Here is a 22,206-nt window from a genome sequence, read left to right as displayed (position 1 = left end):
AGGCGGCAGACCTCGCTTTCCAGAGTGCTGTGTTTGTTCTCATGTTCGATATTTCCCACTTCTTTCAAAGGTACTGCCTATTGCTTTTTTCTTTTTCTGGAAAATTTCAAGCGCACACAAAAATAGAAAGAATAGTATAGTGAAACCTCATCACCCAGCTGTTCAACTGTTATCAATTCTAATCAATCTTGTTTCTTCCAGTTTTCCCCACTCCTCTTCCTGCCCCAAATTAGATAATCTGAAGCAAATCCCGTACATCTTATATATCTTACTATTTTATCTGCCAATCTTTCTGCATATATCTCTAAAAGACAAGAAATCTCTTAAAATGTATAACTGCAAAATACTGTCGCAACCAAAAAGAAAAAAAAAACACAATTTGCTAATATCATCATGTATCTAATGTTTACATTTCCCAACTTGTCTTATAAAAGTTCTTTGGTATTTTTTTTTTTTTTACAGCTGGTTTGACTTAAACATTGCATTTGGTTGGTATGTTAAGTCTTTTAAGCTCTAGACTATTTTTTTCTCTCTCTCACTCTTTTTTGTTTGTAATATAGTTGATGAAGAAACTGGCTGTTAGTCCTATAGAATCTCCCGTAGTCTGGGTTTTGTTGATTGTATTCCTAGGCTAGTGTGTGACATGTTCCTGTTCCCTGTACCTGTTTTGCACTTGTAATGAGCTCTGACAGCTTGATGAGATTGTGGTTCTCTATTTTGGCAAAAATGCTTCAGAGGTGATGGTGTTTATTTCTGCCAAGATTTAGATATTAGGAACTATTGATGACCATCGCTTAAGTCCATTATTTCATTAGGGGTTACCAAATGGGTTTCTCTTCACTCTCTCGTTCCTTCTTCATTTATCATCAGAATGCTTCTTAAAAAGGATAAATTTTCCATCATCAACAATTTGTTTACTTTGTTCCAGTCATTCAGAACTAGCAGGATAAAAGCTTGCTGCTTTTCCTCTGTTTACCAGTTTGGGGAATAGTTTGTCCTCTAGAGTCCTCCAAAATGACCAAGGAGATTTCGTTTTTTTTTTTAAATGCATTCTCCTGACACTTTTCTCTTTACTGTCCATGTCCAGTGTGACCTCATGCAAGATACTCGATTTAAAGTAATTCAGTGTCACATACCATATCACTTCCCACAGAGAATTTCTGAAGACAAATTTTATTATATGGTTAGAAGAGAACAAAATGATCAAGACTAAATAGGGTTTAAGCCAAATGACAATGTTTGAGAAATACTTATGAAGAAATACTGTTTGTGAAAATGATAGCATTATTTAATACACTGTTCAGTCAAATCTATTGGACTGTCTGTTATGAAAATGAGGTCATTTTGATAATCCAGGGTTCCGTTTACACAATAAAAATGATGGTGTATGTGGGATCAACAAATACATCCTGACCAAAAAGGGGAAAAGAAGCATAATTAATAAAGTATCAGTGGCAGAGAGAGTCAAATAGAGTCAAGAGGCTACTCTGGAGGTTGCTGTTATGCAAGCTTCAAGTAGACCTTGCTACCTATCATAACCTGCCAACCCCCAACCAGGACCATTCCAGCCAATCCTAAAGAACACTTAGGGCAATATGTAAGATTCCACAAGAGTTCCAGGCCCTAGAGTAACTTTCCAGAAACCTACAACCTCCAGATGGGTCCCTGGTCCAGGCAAGTCCTGAAATCTAGCCCAGCCTTTCCAGAACATCAGATAGTTCCATCTCCCTACCCCATATTAGTGACAGACCCTCCCAATATCAAAAATTTAGAATTGCCGTAGCCCAAACAACCCCAAAGAGAGGCATGGAAAGATCAAAGGTGATGGTGGAATTATACATAGAAGATAGGACTTAACGAAGGAATATGAATGCTGAATCATTAAATTGATATCTCTTTTAGTCTCCAGTATTAGAGCAGCTAGAAGTAAAAACCTAAAATTGTGAAATTATAACCCATGTCAAAGTCTGAAATATGTTCTACAACTAATTGTGGTGTTGTGCTTTGAAATTTGTAGCTTTTTGTATATATGTTATTGTTCACAAAAAAAAGAAGGAAAAAAAAAGTTGATTGTGATGATTAAAATGTATTTAAGTCCTCTAACCTCCTATATGCTGGAGCAGCTAGAAAGAAAAATATGAGAGGATCATATGGTAGCCCATGACAAACTCTGGGATCTATCCTGTAACCATTTTTTGAAGAGTGCTTTGAAAACTGTTGCTTTTTTATTTCTTTGCTTTGTATATATGTTATATTATACAATAAAAAAAGTGAAAAAAAATGATGGTGTAGAATCCAAATCTAGGGTATGCTTTTGCATTAACTAGATACCTCACTGCATCTACACAGAAAAAGATGATCAAAGAAGAATGATCCAATGGATAATGGTATAGAACTATTCTGTCAAATATGGAAGCCACTAGCCACATGTGGTTATTTAAGTTTAAATCAATTAAAATGAAATATAATAAAAAAAAATCCAGCTCCTCAGTTGCATTAGCCATACTTCAGGAGCTCAATAGCTCAATAGCTCAATAGTAACTTACAGAAAGAAATTTCAGAACAATGACAGATTTTGGATCAAATATTGTGCTAGCTGTTTGTGTTTTTCATTTCATTCCAAAACCGTAGACACATAGGGTTTCATTTTGCTGAGGGTGAAAGGTCCTTTGAACTTTACTGGTTAGCTATGTGAACTGGGGTCAATAAAGACTCACGTGGGGAGGCTTTACTACTTAGAAGCTTTGGGTAGAAATAATGAGAAGTAAAGGAATCATAATTTTAAAAACCTCAATTTTTTGGGTTCAAAATCTATTTTGTGTTTGTCATTTGAATTTATACAGTGTTTGAAGAACAACAACAAAAACACCTTTTAACATTTTTTCACTCTCCTGGCACATTCAAACCTTTGGGGGGTGTTGTCTTTCAATCTGTTGCAACCACTGGTTCTGAAATAAACTACAGAAACTGAATAGGCTCCAGCTGCAAGAGGAGATGAAATCAAAGTGAGGACAGGATCAAAGGGGCAGACAACTCTGGGGTTCACAAGGTGGGAGTAGAGCCATCGACTCCCCTTGGCTGCCAATTCCTGGTTTTCTCTTTAATAAACACCCAAGGCTCCTGCGCTGACCCACCCGCCCGTTTTAGGGCAGCAGAGAGGACTCAACGTGAAAAACAAAGAGACCCGGGGAAGAGAGCACTTAGCACTTGGAAAGGGAGGCCTCTGATGTTTGGGTGTCAGTGGCAGGTACCTGGTAGGAAATGCTGAGAATGCAGAGCAGGACAGTGGCCAGTGGCTACTTCCCCAGCCCTCAGGTTGCTGCAGAGCCAGCCCGGCTCCGGATAATGCTGTGTGGATTTTTACTGATTGCTTTGCTACTGCATCCTTACCTGTATTTACCAGCCTTCCCCTGTTACATAAGAAGAAGCTCTGAGAACTGTCTTCTATTTCACTTGCCCTCCTTTGTGTCCATTTCAACAGATGCTACTGACAGACCACATATAAATGATGGCTAGAAGCATTCAGCATATGTAGTGGTGAGTGAACCCAGAGCTGGTGAAGAAGATTCCAGAGCCTTGAGCTTAGTGCCTGCTGTCTCCAGCTGATCCAGATGGCAGTTTACTATTGTGAAACTTGATAAACTGACTTGCTTCCTTAGACGAATGTACTTTCTGGAGACTAGTCAAAGAATAAATTTCACAGATCAATGTAGTCAAATTGCACAGATTATCTTGGGAAAATAACTTGCAATCACAATTTTTTTTTTTTTTTACGATATTGCCAAAAAGTGTTTTCAGTTGAGGAAACAGAGGTATAGAAGAATGAATAGTCATGTATGTTTGCAGCAGGGTAATTGAGGAAGGAGTCTAGAACTTAGATTTAGTGCAAACCCCTTATTTTAGAAGTTCTATCAACCAGAAGAAGCAGAAAATAATTTTTATTTCACTGAGAAGAGGTGAAATAAAAATAAAAGCTCTACACAGTAGAGCTTTTGTAGAGGTATTTTTATTTATTTATTTTGCAGAGGCATTCATCTCTCCTACCCTAATCAATGAAAATTTCAGGAGAACTGGGAAAAAGATCTTTCATAGTGCAGCAACATCTCTTTCCAGGTACATTTCATTGCACTCCCTGCTTCAAAATTTTAAAACTATTTTTTTTTCCTCTTTAGCTAAACTACAGATTTTATTCAGTTTTCCCACTACTGTTCTTTTTCTTTTCTAGGATCCAGTCCAGGATTCTACATTGCATGCAGTCACCGAAAAACTAGGTTTAAAGAATGTACATATAAATATAATACATGTACGTGAATAAAAAAATAACAAAACTGCACCCAAAGGTATAAAATGAAAAATAAAAATCTCCCTCTCTAACCCTTGAATGCCGATTCCAACCCTGTGTTTCTACTGTATCCTCACAGAGGCTATTTTTTAGCAATATGCAAGCATATGCAATTAAAAATTCATTTTAGAACAGAAAGAGGAGAGATGGAGAGGCTGAAATCTTATTTCAACATAGAAGATAACAAGCAGCCCCAAAAGGATAAGGCCTGTTTAGTCTGTGTGGAGGATTATTTGGGTAAATTTGGAGGATTATCCAAATTTAAGGCCACCATTCTTAGAAGAGTGGGTAAAATCAGCCTTCCCTGTTTAGATGACTTCCCCAAACCTTCACTAGCTTCCATTAATCACAGGCCCATTTTGCCTGCTCCAGTGAGCAGACAGCAGAGGGGAACAAAGCTTGCACAGAGGAGTGAGGGAAATTTCTACAGAAGAAGCTGGAGAATTCCCCTGACCTTGGACCCCAGGGCAGTTTCTGGTTGCCCACCATCTCTAGTTGCTGAGCCCCCCACAGCAGCCAGCAAACCTGTGGTTTCTTCTTGCTCACTTGTGGAGGAGCCCCAGAGCTGTTTGCTTTGCCAGGAAAAATGGACCTGTGGGGACTAATGAAATGACTGGTCATAAATGGAAGCTGGGGGTGGTTTGGGAAACTATCTAAACATGCACATCTGTTTTTTTGTTATTTTTTCCCCCTGTCTTTTAAGACTGGTGGTAAGAAATTCTGACAGCTACAGTAACAAACTTGTGGGCTGGCCTGTGCTCCATCATGGCCTCCTGTGACCAGGACCTAATGAACCTGATGTGCTGAAAGGACAACCTCCAAGCCTGGAGAGAGGACGGGCCTTCACCCTCCTGGGGTGGCAGGGGGAGCTCGGCAATAACCAAGGAGTCTGTCTGGAGGCCAGCTTGGTACAGTGGCTTTCGAGTCATTTGGGTCTCTGGATTGCAGAATATTTCCTAATCTGTAAATTTGGGGTTAGCGTACCTGCTTCATGGGATTGAGGGAACAATCTAACATACTGACACTATAATAAATGCTTTTTGAGTTAAGGAAACAATAATGAGCACAGAAAAAATAGAGGGTCTGGTTTCCCACCCCATCTATTTCCTGGCAAAGGAACAAAGAAAGAGGAAGGGAGGTGGGAAGGAGAACGCGAAAGGAGCTGTGGTGGGAGAGCCTCAGGAGCCGCTCAGGGCTCTCAGCCTGAGTCCCCCTGCCAGGCGGTCCCAGCAAGGTGCCCCTTCGCGGCAGCCCTGAGGCTACTTTCTGCTCTGACGCTGGAATATCTGCCAAGGATGAAAATATCCAAACTCTTGCTGAGGCGGATGTGTACTGATGTAACAGATGGAGAGGAAAGGGCTGGGGCTGTGCCCTGAAGGGGCCACCCCACAAACAGCCTCCGTGGGGTCAGTGACCCCGAAGAGTCCAGAGAAACCAGGACTCAGGTGCTGGGAGCAGGAAGGCCTGGTTGTCATGCTCCCCTCTTGTGAGTCTGCGCTGAGGCAGGGAATTCCACCAGCAGACCCTGGGCTTCTTTTTCTATAAAGCTACCTCAGTGACACTGAATTCAACAGAGGCATTTATTGAGGTTTACATAGCAAGTACCCACAGTGAGACATCCAACAGATGTGAACGAATGGATGAATGAGTGAATGAATGAATGAGAGAAATGGGTTCCTGGGCTCAAGGACTTTATAACCTAGTATGGGACACAGACATAAACCATAACTTAACTATGGTACAATTTAGGGTAAAATAGGAACCTTAAATGAGAAACCTTAATAGGGGAGAGAAAGAGCCATTGCTTCAGAGGGAGTGAAAACTTGTTGGGGTCATTTCATCTTCTCCCTTCCAGATGGACTGGTCCTGAGCACTGCTGGGGATCTCCAGAAAGGCCACTCACTTGTCTGCCAGACGCAGGCATATTTTCAAGCCTGCGCTGCCTAGGCGATTCTTATTCTTAGGCCCTGAGACCTTCCAGGCAGGATTCCTCCCCCCCACCCCACCGCCCTACACCCCGGGTGAGTTTTCTGCCCACTCTGAGGTCCCTCCCCTCCTGCCTGCTGACCCAGGATGCATTGGGGAGACTTGCAGAGGCCAGGGCTGGGCTGTCTGACCAACCTGGTACAGGGTCTAGCACATGGCAGGGGAGAGGGCGGTGGGAATAAATACATTTGATGATGACCAGAGGGAAAGCCAGAGAGGGCGGGCCCAGGCCCTCAGCCCCAGCAGAGGGGGGCTCTGCCAGCATTCACTCCAAGCCCCTCTGCTGCCCCTCCCCAAGCAAACCTCCTCTTGGGGATGTTGATTGAGGTGTCGGACAGGTCGGGGGAGGGGACGGGACAGGACGGCTGGGGCCCCAAGTTCACGCCTCCCTCCTTGCATCCCACGGCCAGCGGAAGCGATTACTCCCCACCGGTGTCTGGCAGGGCTGGGGGCGGGCTCGCACCCCAAAGGGACACGGGCCTCCCCGCGTCTACTGCTTTGATCGTGCCGCCCCCCAGGCCTGTATAAGCAGGGGTTGCCCCTCCCGGGTGGTGCACTGGGGTCCGGGCAGTGATGGCCGCGGCAGGGTCCGGCCAGCTCCGGTCGGGAGAGAGCGCCTCGTTCCCCGCGTGCCCGCCCGCCCACGCCAGCGGGCCGCTCCTGCAGCCGCCGATCCCCGCCACCCTCCCGCTCCCCGCGTGCCCCGCGGGCCTGGGCCCGGCACGCTGCGCCCCCGCGACCCTGCCGGCGCTCGGCGGCTTCCTCCGGAGGGGCCCGGGGCCGACCGCGCCCAGCTCCTCGGGCCTGGGGCCGTCTGCCCCACCAAGAGGCGCGGTCGCCCCGTCGGCCTCGCAGCGCCGCAAGCGCACGTCCTTCAGCCCCGAGCAGCTGCAACTGCTGGAGCTCGTCTTCCGCAGGACCAGGTACCCCGACATCCATCTGCGCGAGCGTCTAGCGGCGCTCACCCTGCTGCCCGAGTCCAGGATCCAGGTGAGCGGCCCGGGGCGGCCTGGAGTGGACGCTCCGCGGGTGGAACTGGGTTCCCAGGAGCCGTAGGCAAGACCACAGCGCCCACTTATTCACGCGGCGTCGGGCAAGTTGCTTATCTCCAGCCTGGAGGCATCCATGAAATAATTCAGGCACCCCCTCAATTGCCCCTCTCATTATTAAGTATAATAGGTGCCCTCCTAGGAGGCTAGCTGGTCTTTGAAATTGGCGGAAAGTAAATCCCCAAAAGGAAGGCAATAGAAAGTATTTTTACACTCTTTTACTCATCCAGGAAGAAGGAACAGATGAGAGGCAGTTGGGGATTTCTCTCTGACTTTGAGTTTGAGATGGACACCTGACAGAGGACAGGGCTAGTTCACCAAGTTAGCCCCAGGCCATTTCTTTGGCAGGTATTGGTTCTGAGATTTCGGTTCAAAAGGTGTAGTAGTATCCTGGGGCAAAGCCAGGAGCGTCTTGTTTTTTTTCTTCCTTCTTGTTACAGTTTGAACCAACCTCCTGCCTTTTGTCTAGAGATTCAAGACAAAATCCAGGGTAAGGAGCTTTTATTGCCTAAAATAACTTAGATCAGAACCCTGGGGCTTGGTGGTAATAGGAAGCTTGCCTTTTTGCCAAGTGCAGTTTTTACATTTTAACATTGGGAGAGTGAACTTATTTTCTCTGCATTCCTGGTAGCAATTCATCTGTCAGTTTCAACAGTTGGCAAGGTTTCCTAGGCAGGACATAGCATTTGTGGGGAAATGGTGAGCAGAAAATTTATTCACAGAAGTGTAGTCCATTAAGCAAAATACCCTCTTGATTGATTTGACAAGGGAGTTTCAAAAATGATTTTGTAAAATCATTTTAACATCTGTAATCTTCAAGTGTAGCATTATTCCTTTGGGTTCTAAGTGCTTGTACTTCTAGGACTCTATTTTTCATTGCAAATGTCCCCATAAAGTATAGGTAGAAAAGGCATTCAAATTTTGCATTTGGGAATGGTGAGGCAGAGAAAGCCAGGTCCGATGTGCTTCTAACCATCAGTTCAAGTGCTTTCTGAAAACCTTAAGGCTTCTGGAGCAGGGAATCAGGAAATGTTAAACTGGAGCTTATTATTATGATTGATGATCATAATAGCATACGAACTCCAACGCAAAGCAGTTTTTTTCTTCCTTCTAGGTGTGGTTCCAAAACAGGCGTGCCAAGTCACGGCGCCAGAGTGGGAAATCCTTTCAACCCCCACCCCGGCAGGAGCTTTTCCTCAGCCACTCTGCTCCAGGAACTGAAACAAAAAGTTGGAAGCCCCAGCTGCCTCTTGAGGTAGATGTGAACTGCCTGCCTGATCCTAGCAGGGGTGGAGGGGTCCTCTCTGACCCTACCTCACAAGGTCAGAATTTTGACACCTATTCCTCTTTCTCTGAAGACATTGGTTCAAAGCTGGACTCATGGGAGGAACACATCTTTTCTGCCTTTGGTAACTCTTGAGGATTCTGGGAGAACTCAGACTAAGCTCAGAAGAGCCCTCACTGACAGCTGGAAAGACACATATCAGAATATTGCTCTTTTTGACTTCCGTGCTAAGGACACTTCAGTGTTAAGCTTGATGATGGTTTTGGTTGTCATCTTTCACCTTTGAGGGCTCCCTCCTTTAACCAATGAACCTTTGCCCATAGCCTGTTCTTTCTCTATAGTACCCTCCATTCTTCAGGAGTTTTGGCATTCACTTTTACCTGGGTATCTCCAAATACACATTCAGTTTGGTCCACATCCCTGTTCCTTATTGTTCTATTTTTATTTTTTTGACCAGTTGTTTACAACTCTATCTTCTTCATGGAAATCCCTCAGCTTCTCAATTTTCCATTGTGCTTGACAGCTGCCATCTTCTCAGTCTCTGTTCCTCTAGGGCTTATAACCTTGAATTTACTATAACCTATCTCTTTGAATCCTCATCCTATCATCAAGATTTATTACACTTTAATATTTGGCCTGTCATCTTTATACTTAATCATATCTCTAAAGACTGTGCACTCAAATTATTTCAAGAGCCCTCTCTGCCTCTTGCTTCTCAACTATTTTTTAATTGCTCTTTAGAAAGCTGTAATAGCTTTCATTAGCTACCAAATTATAAAACTCTTTGTTACCCTTCTCACAGAGCCAATTAATACCATTTTTAGAATACAAGATGATACAAATCTGCTTATGGTCATTCATCGACAGTACATGCCTCCATCTCAAAAGCCACTCCTTTCATTTTGGAACCCAACTATTACCTTTATCTCTTTCAAAATACTCTAGACCTCCTCTTTCTGAAGTGCTCTAATCCTGATTTTGTACCTGGTACTCCAACATTATCCGTAGCACTTGTTATTGTATTTCTGTGCAACTCCAGTATATTATTAAATGTTTTTCACAAACATTTCAATGAGTTTCAAAAGAAGTTTCTGCAAATGTAGTTTATAGCCAGCAATCAACATTGTATCAGCAGGCCACTGTGCTGATTAATTTTTAATTTTAATAATTATTTTTAAATAATAATTTTTAATTTTAATACAATTTTTAATTTTTAAAATTGTAGGTTAAATTTCTTGCTTGTTCAAGGTTTAGTGACACATTTATGAGTTTTTTGGTTTTGAGAGATTTCTCTTTCCCATGTCATAATTCTTAATGTATGTAAACTACTGTTCCTAGGTTAGCTTAAGATAAATAAAAATATACTGACATTTCGAGGGTTTTCAAATTCCTGAGGGCCAGAGAAACTGCATATGATGTAATCATAGATCGTAGGGAGTTACTTTGTAAACTGGTTTAGAAGTGGCTTAAAAGAAGCCATGGCTAGGGCAGGGCATCATCATGCCTCATGATTAGCAGAAGAACCTGAACTGTACTGAATGTCTTCACAACTGTCCATGCCAGCTGCCCTAATTTTTGTAAGGCAAATGGTATGCGCTTTTCAGGGAAGCAAATCCACTATTAAAAGCAACCAGGAGAACATAGTTCAGGCTTTAGTAGCAAACTGGCCTTCTGAGTTCTTTGAAAATTGTCTGAAAGCCAAAATGAGATAAACTATAGCTATCATTATTATTTTAAGCACGTATTATGCGCCAAACATTATTCTTAGGGCCTTTTGTGGAAGTGACCAGGAGGACTTACAACCCCAGGGAACTTTACATTTAGACTTGTGACAGGGAGAGCCAAATGAGATACAAATACATTCACAATACCAAAAGAAATATACCACAAAACTTTAAACTTATAGTCCACTAAGAATCGCATTTATTTATTTAAAAATAAATCTTATTTTTAAGCTTATGAATTATACTAGTGCAGTTATATTATAAATTCTGTTTTCCCGAATAAACAATTAAAACTTTACAAAGTTTTAAGTCCTGTCATCACATTTTTAATTTTTAAAACTGTAGGATCCTGTAGAAATAGATCCTGTAGAAATAGGCTGAACCTCCTCCAAAATTTAAGAGGCTAACTATGTTATAGGCATAATATTATTTAATCCTTATACTACCATATAAGGTAGGGACTATTACTCTCATTTTAAAGGTGAAGAAACTTAATCAAAGTAGCTGGTCCACAATCATAGAGTGGGTAATTGGCACAGCCAGGACTTAAATTTAGGACTAACTCAGCCCACCCATTTATCTACCATTTTATCATGCCTCATACATTGGACTGCTCTTTTTAGTTAAGGACTAATGGTAAGTAATGTGATAGGTTTAAAAGCAACCCCCAAATCAGAATTTCTACATTCAAATGATTATTGTCCCATCTTTCAAAGTAATCATTATGGAAGACAAAACCTTTATTCTAGTGACACTAGTGCTGCTTAGAGCTTAGAGCTCTTTTGAAATTCTCATTCTACAACTACTTATTTGGTATCTATGATCAGGCTCTTTCTCAGGGCTTGAAATAAAATGGTGGGCAAAATTAGAAACAGTCCCTTCTGTCATTGAGCGGACAGGTCAGTGTGAAGACAGAAGGTGACTCCAAGAAATATATTATTGCAAATGTGACAAGTATCGGGATGAGAGGTACATGTGGACCGGAAGATACGGCAGCAGGAGATGCATATGGTCAGGGAAATCTCCCCTGAGGAAGTGGTGCTGAAGGTAAGACCTGTAGAAAGATCATGAGTTACCTAAATGAAGAGGAGAGGGAACCCAGAGGGCACTGCGTGTGCAAAGACCCCGTGGAATAAGAAGCAGGATGAAATACTAGGTAAGGGAGGCCAAACCAATCATGGCTTTGTAGCTCACGTAAGAGTTCTAAATTTATCCTGAGAGTCATAAGACTTTAAAAGGCTTTTAGAAAAAAAAAAAAAAGACTTTTAGATAGGGAGATTCAATGACCAATTTTATATTTTAAGATCACTCTGTCTGCAGGATGGAAAATACATTTGACAAGGGCTGAGTGGACACAGGGAAACAAGTTTGGCTACAATGGCAGGTCCAGCCTTGTGCTGATGCTGGCTGGACTGACAGCGGTGATAGTAATGAAGATGGAGAGGCATGGATTCCAGAGAAAAAAACTAATAGGTAAATCTTTTTGTAGCTCTGGATGACAGCAAGTAAATGTGATTTTGGGAACTAGCTTAAAGTAATTCAGAACCAACTCTAAATTAATAAAAAGCAGGCTTGGTTGTTTGTTCAACCATGTGTTTTTTTTTTAAAGGAAAGACAGAGAGAAGGAAGGAAGGAAGGAAGAAAGGGAAACATCTTTTAAACATTTTCTTGTTTTTTATTGTATTTTGTTTTTCCGTTTTCTGTTACATGGGCTGGGGCCGGGAATCGAACCGAGGTCCTCCGGCATAGCAGGCAAGCACTTTGCCCGCTGAGCCACCGCGGCCCGCCCCCTCAACCATGTGTTTTGATGCGCTTTTTAGAGACTTCAAAAACGTGTTAAGCAGGGGTAGCATCATTCAAATTAATGTTCAGCTAACTAAAATGACCTCTTTGAATTATATAAATTTCTTCTTCCCTAAACAGATATAAAATTTAAATATATTCTCAGGCACAGTCCCTACTGTCAACACATGATGGCACTAAAGGACATGATCAGTGTTTACCTAAGTAAGTACAAAATGAGGTACTAGTTAAGTGTGACAAGTGAGCCTTAAGAAATGTAGAAGAAAACAATAAAAAAATTCTAGCCAGAACATATTAAAATCAAACCTCTCAATGGATCTTATACTATGCTAAGTAACTTACTTGCTTAGTGTTTCCAGTGACTTACTCCTAGATAGGAAAAAAAAACCCTCCCTTAAATAATATTGGATAGCATCATATTCCAAATTGAAAATGTCTTTTAGTGGAAATTACAATTCTTCAAAAAATTTTTTAAGAGGAGGAATGCTTATCAACTTGTTATATTAAATGAGAATTTAGATAATATTAATTTTCATAGATCAATTTATTTAGAATTACAAATATCATTAAGAATAAAAGATTTTTACATTTCTTAATTAACATAGCAGTTTAGCTAAATATAAACTCTGCACTAAAGTTTTGCAGTGGCACAATAACAACAAAGAATACAGAAGCATTTTGAAACTATACAAAAATTTCAAATGGAAAATAATCTTAAGTTTTATTATACATTAACATATAAAAAGTCTCATTTTATGAGACTCTAAAAGAATTAAAACCACCTCTACAGCTATTTCTTAAACTCCAAATCTGAAAACAATTTATTATACTTTAACTTTATAATAGTCTATTTTAAAACAAAGAAAATTCCAAATACGCATATTTTACAAGATTAACATTCTAGGCAGGGTTTTCTTAAAAAACAAAACAAAACAAAAACAAAAAACAAACCTTTCTTCTGCATTTCATAGCGCTGGTTATTAATTTGTTTTCCTTATAGAAATTCTTTTTATTTTTTAAGTTGTGTACTGTTAGGTTTTAACCAGTAATCTGGTTTAAAAGTTGTGCAAATAAACAAAAATATGAAAATAGTGTGTTATCAGTCTTTTTTGTTTTTTTAAATAAATCTCATAACAATAGCACTTCTTGCGCTGAACTGACAAGAAAAGACATGCCAAATCCAACTGCTGAAATTTAGGATTTTGCAGTAATGTTTCTTTCCTGTTCCTTCATTTTCTTTCAACAGACAAACAACAAAAGTTTCTTTTATAAATTATGATAAATTAAAATATTTAAAATTATAAAATGATCAATAGAACCATGTCACATCACAAGTATATATCATATACACTTTTAAGTCCATACTTCCCATCTGTATTCCAGTGGCTTCCTTAAAACTAGGACTTCCCACACCTCATGGCGTTATGTTTTGAAGACTGAGATGCTGATCAATTAAATCAACTAGAGCTGTAATTTTCTAGATGGAATTTCCACATTGCCACTGATATGCACACAAATACCATTTTTCTTCATGTTCTCTATGGCAGTAGCTGTCTGCATGCGTTGGGTTGAATTCACGCACATTAAAAAAAATGATCAACATATTCTTCCAAGAAATTATATTAACATGTTCAGAAATTTAGAGTTTAAAAATACTTGCTAATAAACATAAGTAACATAAGCAATACTAATGCAGCTGAATAATAGAAGAGAAAAATAAATATAATGCTGGTCAGTAATGCTGGTTTAAGAAGCAGTACAGTATATTAAAATGCCTTATTTGGAGATTTTAATTTCCCTTGTTTTCCAGCAGTTCAGTTATTTGGTGTTGGGAGCCTATATAAAGGAAAAGAACTTCTCAAAAATAATATGTCCTATGCAGCTGGAATAATGAAATCTTCTACTCAGTCTCTGTTGGTGTTATTTGCTGCAAAGGCATGTAAGTTTCCCATCTGGCTCAGGCCACTCTGAATATGTGCAACATGGATTTCTACATTGTTCTGAAAGCAACTAAAGAAAGAAGAAATATGATTAACAACTTTATTTCACAAAATTAAGAAAAACAAGTTTACAAAAAGAAAGATCTGGATTTTGGTTAGGAAATAGCCAAGATGATGACCTTAGGAAAAACAAAAATTAAATCTCTTTTAATACATTACCTATAATTCTACTTCAGTGGTAACTGAAAAAGTATGCCCTAAAGAGGTAAAAGGGAGCCACAAAAGGTCCTGGAAAGAGAGGACGAACCGCTCTTTGATTAGGGAAACTCTACTTCTGAACTGAACTTCTATGCTAAATCAAACTTAACATTACATATGCCTCCTGATTCCTTCACATAAAAATCTATGTGAAATTTTTATTCTGTCAGTAGACTGAATATAATTGAAAAGTCTTTATAAATTTATTTAAAGGATATTATATGAATATTTTAAAAATGTATAGTTCTTAAAATGTATACTGGAAATAATTATAAATTTAATCTAAAAACGAGTAGGATACACCTAATGAATTACCTGATATTAGAAGCATCTATTGTACTCTTTATGTCATTTAATGAATCTGTAAGTGATTTGAATTCGAAGGAATTCAGGTCTCCTCCTTCTGCTAGACACTAAAGGAAAAAAATATTTCAGAATTTAATTGTAGAGAAGCTGATTTGGAAAATCGCCCCAGTCCCCCCGAAGAGAGGATAAACCTCTTTGTCCTCCTCAAAACAAAATAAAACAAAACAAAACTAACTGTAGTCCAAATATAAACATTGTTATCATTACTTAGTAACAAATTAGCATAGCTTTGCTTGGTGTTAAAATTAAGAAAACACTTTCCTCTGCAATTTACCTTAATTTGTAATAAAATAGCTGTAAGTCTGGAGATTAAGTCTGTAAGATTTTCATTTTCAACACAAGGCTGTCCTGCTGAGGAATTTGCATGCCGGACAATCTCCTGTGCTTCTTCCTCACATCTCCGTCTCATGTCTGTTGGCTGATCTGCAGGCTGGAGACCCTGGTCTGGAGCAAGCTGAATGCACACATGTGGAGCGTAAGATGTACAATCGAATGGCCACAATTATTTCTGCATGTTTGTATCCTGTATTTCCCATCTTAAACTATATAAGAATAAGATGCAAAAATTGTGCCTTTTTACTCCTAAGTACTTCAGTTTGTATTCCCTAAGTACAAAGATATTTTCTTATATTGCCATAGTACAAGTTATCATAATTAGGAAATTTAAAATGGATATAATGCCATTTTCTAACCTACGGTCCACATTTAAATTTCATCAACAGTCCGACTAATGTCCTACCTACACAGCTATTTTTTCCCCCTGAATACATTTATTTGTCAGGTCTTTTTAGACTCTTTTATTCTGGAACAGTTCTTCAGTCTTTCATCACCTTGGTATTTTTCAAGAGTAATGCCCACTTATTTGGTATAACATCCATCATTGTAGGTCTGTGTTTCCTCATGACTAGATTGAGGTTATGGTTTTTGGCAGGACCACAGAAGTGATGCTGAGTTGTTCTTAGTGCATCACTATTGGTAAGCACATGATGTTGACTTACCCCATTAGTGGTGATGTTATCTCTGATCACTTGGGAAGATGGTTAAGTATCTGCCAGATTTCTCTCCTGTAAAGTTATCATTTCCTCCTTTGTAATTAATAAGTGTTTGTGAGATGTTTTGAAGCTATGTAAATATCCTCTTCCTCATCAAATTTACACCCATCAGTTTTAGTATCCATTTGGTGATTCCTGTCTCCATCAGTTATTAGTATGATGGTTGGCAAATGGTGTCTTTCTAATTCTGCTCATTCTTCCCACATTTACTAGTTGACCTTCTACCCTAGAACTTTCCTTCTTTCTTCCCTCCCTCTCTCCTCTCTCCCTTCCATATTTATTTCAGCATGGACTCACTGATTCTTATTTATTCAATGGGTTTTAATTTGTTACTATCATTATTTATTCTGAAGCTCTAACTGACCCAGATTTGGCTAGTAGGAATCTGTGAAATAGGTTCCCTTTGGCATGTCCCCACCGTTTTTAGGGACACATTTTAACTTCCTGGCCTAATAAGATATTTCAAGTTCATCTTGTATTTCTCTGCCTAGTTCTGGAATTGGTCTCCTTTTCAAGAAGTCCTGCTTCCTCTTATTTAAGAACAGTATTTGGAAAACAAGATCTAGATGTTAGGAATGTTCATTGCTATTAAGGTGTCATTGCTTCTAGGCTCTCTCAGCAGATACACATACATTTATGTAAGTATTATAAACATAAAATAAACCACAAATTCACACTGACACTTCCTATTCCAATTCAAGAACACAGAGTTCATTCAAGTCTTTTCCTTCTTCCTAATTCCCTGCTCCAACAGTGAGAAACTTGGCTATCATTATCTTTAATATATTTACTAATTTGCTTAATCCCCGAATATACAGAAAGAGTTTCAGAACTGATCCACAAGCAGGATCCTAGTGACCAGAACCTGATCCAGGAAGCCAATGTTCAGGGATATATGGGGCCAGGGTAGGTAACAAAGATGATGCTGTTTCCTTGGGGCCAGACACTGTCAGGTTCTCACCTCTATAGTTCTGTACGGACCACAGTAGAGGGTATAGGTGGCTTCTGAGGCATAGAAAGCAGACACTAGCTGTACCAACATGTAAATGGGGAGCTAGGGCCAGGGGAGGCGTTCCAGGAGACATATGGCCAGGGACAAGGTTGGATTCAGATGGGCCACTAAGACATTGCCACCCATATAAGATGGTTACCATCACAGCCATAGAGCTAGCCAGAAACACTGTGAATAAGTTGCTTTCGGTTTCTCTACTGGTGATAGCCTGGCCAGAAACTCTGACAGGCACTGTCGGGCCAGGAGGCTGCAAATCTGGAGCTGGTCCCTGACTGCAGCCAGAGGCAGAGTGAAGGACATGGTGGAGATACCTTGGCCCTTTCCCTTTCCACTATTCTGTCTGCACAGGCATTACCAGCACGGCTACTGTAATTTTGAGGATGGGAAAATGTCCAAATCAAGATATCAAAGCAATGCTTTTTTCCCCAAATCCAGCTGCCAGTGATCCTTGGCTCCTCTGCTACATGGCAGTGTCTGCCAGTCTCTTCCTTCTTTCCCAAGTTTGCGTTCAGTTTCTTGTTCCATGGCTCGGTTTCAGTTTTAGTTTTTTTTTTTTTCCATGGTTCATGCTTTATTTGGTGTTTTAGATAGTATGACACTTGGATAGTTGGTTGCATGTTTATAGCTAGAGCTTTTTTTTTTTTTTTAAATATATTACAAGACTTTAAAATTGCAGCTCTTTTTGGAACCCTCAAAGTATATCTGCACACTTCTTCAAACAGGCCTCTTCTTCAGGAGTCAGAGTCACCCTGACAATGTCTCAGATTCCATTCTGTTCTGAGACGCAAGGAACATGTCGTCTTTTATTCCATAGAGACCCTTAATCATCATGGAAACAGGATGTACCCACCTAAGATGCTGCATTATACTTTCTGCCAGATCTGCTACAGACAGTCCAAGGGCCCAAGAGGTGTAACTTTTCAGTTTGATCACTTTAAAAGCACTGTCAACCATCTGTTTGTGAACCTCATTCCACTGTTCTTTATCAACATCAGTGCCTAAATCAGGGTGCAGATTTTTCAAGGAGACTCCAGCAACATTCACTCCACTCCATACAGGTACGCTACAGTTTCCATGCTCCCCAAGGACCCAGCCATGACAGCTTAATGGGTGAATTCCTAGCCTCCCGCCATCAGGTAACAGAACTGAGCTGAATCCAGATGACAACCACTTCAAATAACATGGTTTTTGGGAAAGTCACTTATTTTCCAAGCCACATAGATCCAGATATCCACTGGATTGGTAACAACAAGCAACTTGCAGTTTGGGCTGTATTTTACATTAAGAATGACAAATTGAAAGATGTTCACATTATGCTGGAACAATTAAGATGGCTTTCTGTCTCTTGCTGACATGCTCCAGCTGTGATTATAACCAGCCTGGAGTTTACAGTCACTTTTATAGACTTTGCAGAGACAATTTTTAGTGTTCTAAGGAAAAGGCTGCCATACTGGAGATTCATCATATCTCCCCTCAATTTGTCTTCTATGACATCAAGAAGCTCAAGTTCATCAGCCAATTCATTCATTAAGATACTGATGGCAAAGGCCATACCAACAGCATCAACCCCAACAACTTAATCTTATTCTGAGGGGTCTGTTCTTCCTTAAGAAAATTTTGAATCAGCTGATCCTCGAGAGCTGCCATTTTAGACTTGGAATGGAAAGGAAATGGGACTACACATTGAGCGGGCACTGGCAGCATGTGGTGGCTAGGTCCAAACTCTGTGACAGTAGCTCTGAGACTCAGTTTATTTAGTTTTCTTTCTTTCTTTTTTTTTTTTAACATAGGCAGGCAGCCGGGAATTGAACCTGGGTCTCTAGCATGGCAGGCAAGAACTCTGCCACTCACCACCACTGCCCACCCTCAGTTTATTTAGTTTTGATGGGCATTTGGATAGTTTCTAATTTTTGTGTGAAATAGTGAGTGATACTCTGTATTTTCTAGTCTTTTGGTGAACATATGCTCACATATCTTGTGTATATATTTAGGGTAGAAATTGTTCTCATAGTGGTTCCTCTGATACGTTTCTATTAAAAAATCAACACTGGGAGTCCAGGAAGATGGTGGAATAACATAGGTACAGTTTACCCCTGCACCAAGGAACAGCTAGAGAAATGACAGGAAGGTGACTGGGATGGTGATTCCAGGTGTAAGTGACCTGGGAAGGTCTTCTACACCACATAGGGAGGTCCTGGTTGCAAAAGCTGAAGAACTGAGATGCAGAGAACTGGAGACTATCCACCTAGTACAAATAGTCTAACATGTCCTTTTCCAAATGGAAGCCCAGAGCCCTCAGGAGTGCACAGGCAGGGAGACAGGGACAAGGAAGTTAGCCCAAGCCATCACGCTACACTAATGTGTGCCACCCGCAACCCTCCGACACCTCACACACCTGAACCCCGTCACACACCTCCCACACTGTGCTCCAAGCACCACCACCCAACCCACTACCATGTGTGCACATGCTGCCCCAGCCCGACCCACCTCTCTGGTGCAAGTGCAATCTCGCCCTTGTGGGCGCCCACCTTCATACTGGGTCCACACCCACCCCCAGCCCAAAGAGTTGCTCAACCATGTCCTGCCCTCCCCCCCAACTCTGCATGTGTACATCAGTGTCCAGCCCCCCAGAACCATTCACACACATGAGGGAACGTGCTGCCACCACCCCCCTAGCTCTGGGCACACGCTGACCTGTGCATATGGGCCACATCCGCTCCCAGCCCAGGCGGGTGCAACTGCTCCCAGCTGCCCCTCAGCTCTATGCATGTGCACACCAGGGCCCCATGCCCCAGAAATGCAGACACCAGGGCCTGACCCCCAGACCTGTGCATGCACACAGCCACATCCTCCTTGCCAGGCACTCACACACCCGTGCACTGACCTCTTGACCCCTGTACCCCAACTCTCCTGCCCCACACACATGTACACCCTTGCCCTACCCCCCAGTATAAGCACCCTGCTCCCACACCTGGTAGGCACTCATGTGCACATCTGCACACCCTGTCCCAACCCCCCTGCACCTGTACCAGGACCCTGCCCACCTGACATCACCAGCCTCTGACCCACGTCCTGAAACCCCCATGACCTGTACCCCATCCCTACACCTCATGCATCCACATCCCAGGCCCCTTGAACCCCTCCACCTGTGCAAGGACACACTCCTGCTCTGTCCTCCCTGTGCCCTGACCTGTGCCCTGAACCCCACACCCTGATACCCATGACCTCCACGTACACCTTCCCACCTACATCCTGCTTGCACACCAGCCCCTGTGAATCTGCACAGCCACCCCCCCATCTGCCTCCTGCTATACCCTACTTTGGTATCCCCCACGCTGCACTCTGCTCCTGTGCCCCAGGGCCTGCCTGAGCTGCACCCTGTCTCCATGGACCCTGCAGTGCACCTACACAACCCTGCACCCTGCACTTCACACTCACAGGCACCAGTGTAGTGTAACTGACCTGTGCCTTTACCTGTGCCACAACCCGTGCCTATATGTGCACTGCAACCTGCCACTGCACTGTTGTGCCCCATCCCACGCACCGCATCCTGCTCCACATCCATACCACAAATACAAAGCTTCAGACTACTGAAGGAAGGCAAGAGAAGATCACTAAGCATACGAAGATGCAGACAGACACAGCCCAGTCTAATGACTAAATTAAAACACCAAAGAAGACACCGACTTTGGAACATGTAATCAAAGATGTTCATATACTCTATTAAATAAAATCAGTGGGATGGCTAATGACATAAAGGAGATCAAGAAGACAATAGAAGAGCATAAAGAAGAATTTGAAAGAATAAATAGAAAAGTAGCATATATAACAGATTAAAGATGCTACAGATGAAATAAAAAATACACTACAGATGCACAACAGCAGATTTGAAGAGGCAGAAGAATAAGTGAACTAGAGGATAGGACAACTGATTTTGGACACACAAAAGTGCAAATGCAAAAAAAGATGGAAAAATTTGAATTGGATCTCAGGGAAATGATGGACAAAACAAAGTTCACAAATATAAGAACCATCAGTGTCCCAGAAGGAGAACAGAAAAGTAAAGGGCTAGGAAGATTAGTTTAGGATATAATGGGGAAAAAACTTCCACCCTTATAAAATACATAAATACACAAATCAAAGAATCCCAACAAACTCCAAATAGAATAAATCCAAACAGGCCTACCCAAGACACATACTAATCAGTCTGTCAAATGTTGAAGAGAAGCAGAAAATCCCGAAAGTGGCAATGGAAAAAGAATCTACTACATACAAAGGAAATAACACTAGACTGCATTTAGACTACTCAATGGACACTACGGAGGCGAGACAGCAGTAGTATGATATATTAAAGATCCTGAAAAAGAAAGGCTTCCAGCCAAGAATTCTGTACCCAGCCAAACTGTCCTTCAAAATTGAGATTAAAATTTTCACAGACAAACAAATGCTGAGAGAATTGTCAACAAGAGGCCAAACCTACAAGAAAGACTAATGGAAGTTCTGTTGGCTGAAAAAAAAAAGGAGAAGGAGGTCTAGAGAAAGGCACAGAATTGAAGAGTACTAGTTAGGGTAACTTAAAGGATAAAAAGAGAAAGAGGGAAAAGGATGTACAGATCTGACAAATAAAATCCAAAGGATATGATGGTAGATTCAAGAAACATCTTTACAGTAATAACTTTGAATGTTAACAGACTAAACTTACCAGTTAAAAGATACATATTGGCAGAATGGATTAAGAAATATAATCCAGCTATATGCTGCTTACAAGAGACTCATTTTAGACACAACGATACAAATAGATTGAAAGTGAAAGGATGAAAAAAGATGTTACATGCAAGCTGTAACTAAAAGAAAGCAGGAATAGCTATACTAATATCAGACAAAATAGACTTTAAATGTAAAGACACTGTGCTGGTTTGAAAGACACTGTGCTGGTTTGAAATGATGTATGTACCCTAGAAAAGCCATGTTTTAACCCTAGTTCCATTTTGCAAAGGCAGCCATTTCTTCTAATCCCTATTCAATACTGCACACTCGAAACTGTAATTAGATCATCTCCCTGGAGATGTGATTTAATCAAGAGCGGTTGTGACGCTGGATTAGGTGACAACATGTCTCCACCCATTCGGGTGGGTCTTGATTAGTTTCTGAAGTCCTATAAAAGAGGAAACATTTTGGAGAATGAGAGCAATTCAGAGAGAGCAGAGCAGAACCACATAGCCACAAGAAGCAGAGTCCACCAGCCAGCGACCTTTGGAGATGAAGAAGGAAAATGCGTCCTGGGGAGCTTCATAAAACAGGATGCCAGGAGACAAAGCTAGCAGATGACACTGTGTTTGCCACGTGCCCTTCCAGATGCGAGAACAACCTGATCGTGTCACCATGTGCC

At 41.3% G+C, this 22,206-nt stretch overlaps 2 protein-coding genes, 1 long non-coding RNA gene and 2 pseudogenes across 5 annotated transcripts in view; 2 read left to right on the top strand and 3 right to left on the bottom strand.

The window, feature by feature from the left end:
- The first annotated feature begins 3,506 nt into the window (after window positions 1–3,506).
- On the top strand, window positions 3,507–4,360 carry LOC143689521 (uncharacterized). Its single transcript, XR_013178816.1, has 3 exons — window positions 3,507–3,537; window positions 4,026–4,113; window positions 4,226–4,360. It is a non-coding gene; the product is annotated as an uncharacterized LOC143689521 (long non-coding RNA).
- Window positions 4,361–6,901: 2,541 nt separating this feature from the next.
- MIXL1 (Mix paired-like homeobox) lies at window positions 6,902–9,793 on the top strand. Its single transcript, XM_077168176.1, has 2 exons — window positions 6,902–7,318; window positions 8,492–9,793. Exons 1-2 carry the CDS (start codon window positions 6,902–6,904, stop codon window positions 8,795–8,797), a joined length of 723 nt encoding a protein of 240 aa, XP_077024291.1. The 3' UTR covers window positions 8,798–9,793.
- A 2,921-nt stretch (window positions 9,794–12,714) lies between these two features.
- LIN9 (lin-9 DREAM MuvB core complex component) overlaps window positions 12,715–22,206 on the bottom strand; it is a 161,244-nt gene continuing 151,752 nt past the window's right edge. For all 3 annotated transcript variants that reach the window (XM_077168572.1, XM_077168571.1, XM_077168573.1), the window contains 3 exons: window positions 15,028–15,207; window positions 14,703–14,800; window positions 12,715–14,199 (listed from right to left, as the gene is read on the bottom strand). In XM_077168572.1, the coding sequence (XP_077024687.1) occupies window positions 14,094–14,199; window positions 14,703–14,800; window positions 15,028–15,207 (384 nt within the window). In that variant the 3' untranslated portion in view covers window positions 12,715–14,093. The remainder of the gene's footprint in view (window positions 14,200–14,702; window positions 14,801–15,027; window positions 15,208–22,206) is intronic.
- On the bottom strand, window positions 16,130–17,368 carry LOC143689520 (aquaporin-10 pseudogene; annotated as a pseudogene).
- LOC143689519 (L-lactate dehydrogenase A chain pseudogene) lies at window positions 17,528–18,594 on the bottom strand (annotated as a pseudogene).

Source organism: Tamandua tetradactyla, chromosome 7 (assembly GCF_023851605.1).
Source record: "Tamandua tetradactyla isolate mTamTet1 chromosome 7, mTamTet1.pri, whole genome shotgun sequence".
NCBI lineage: Eukaryota > Metazoa > Chordata > Mammalia > Pilosa > Myrmecophagidae > Tamandua > Tamandua tetradactyla.
The sequence above is the reverse complement of the archived record's forward strand: the minus strand, read 5'-3'. Positions and strand labels throughout refer to the sequence as shown.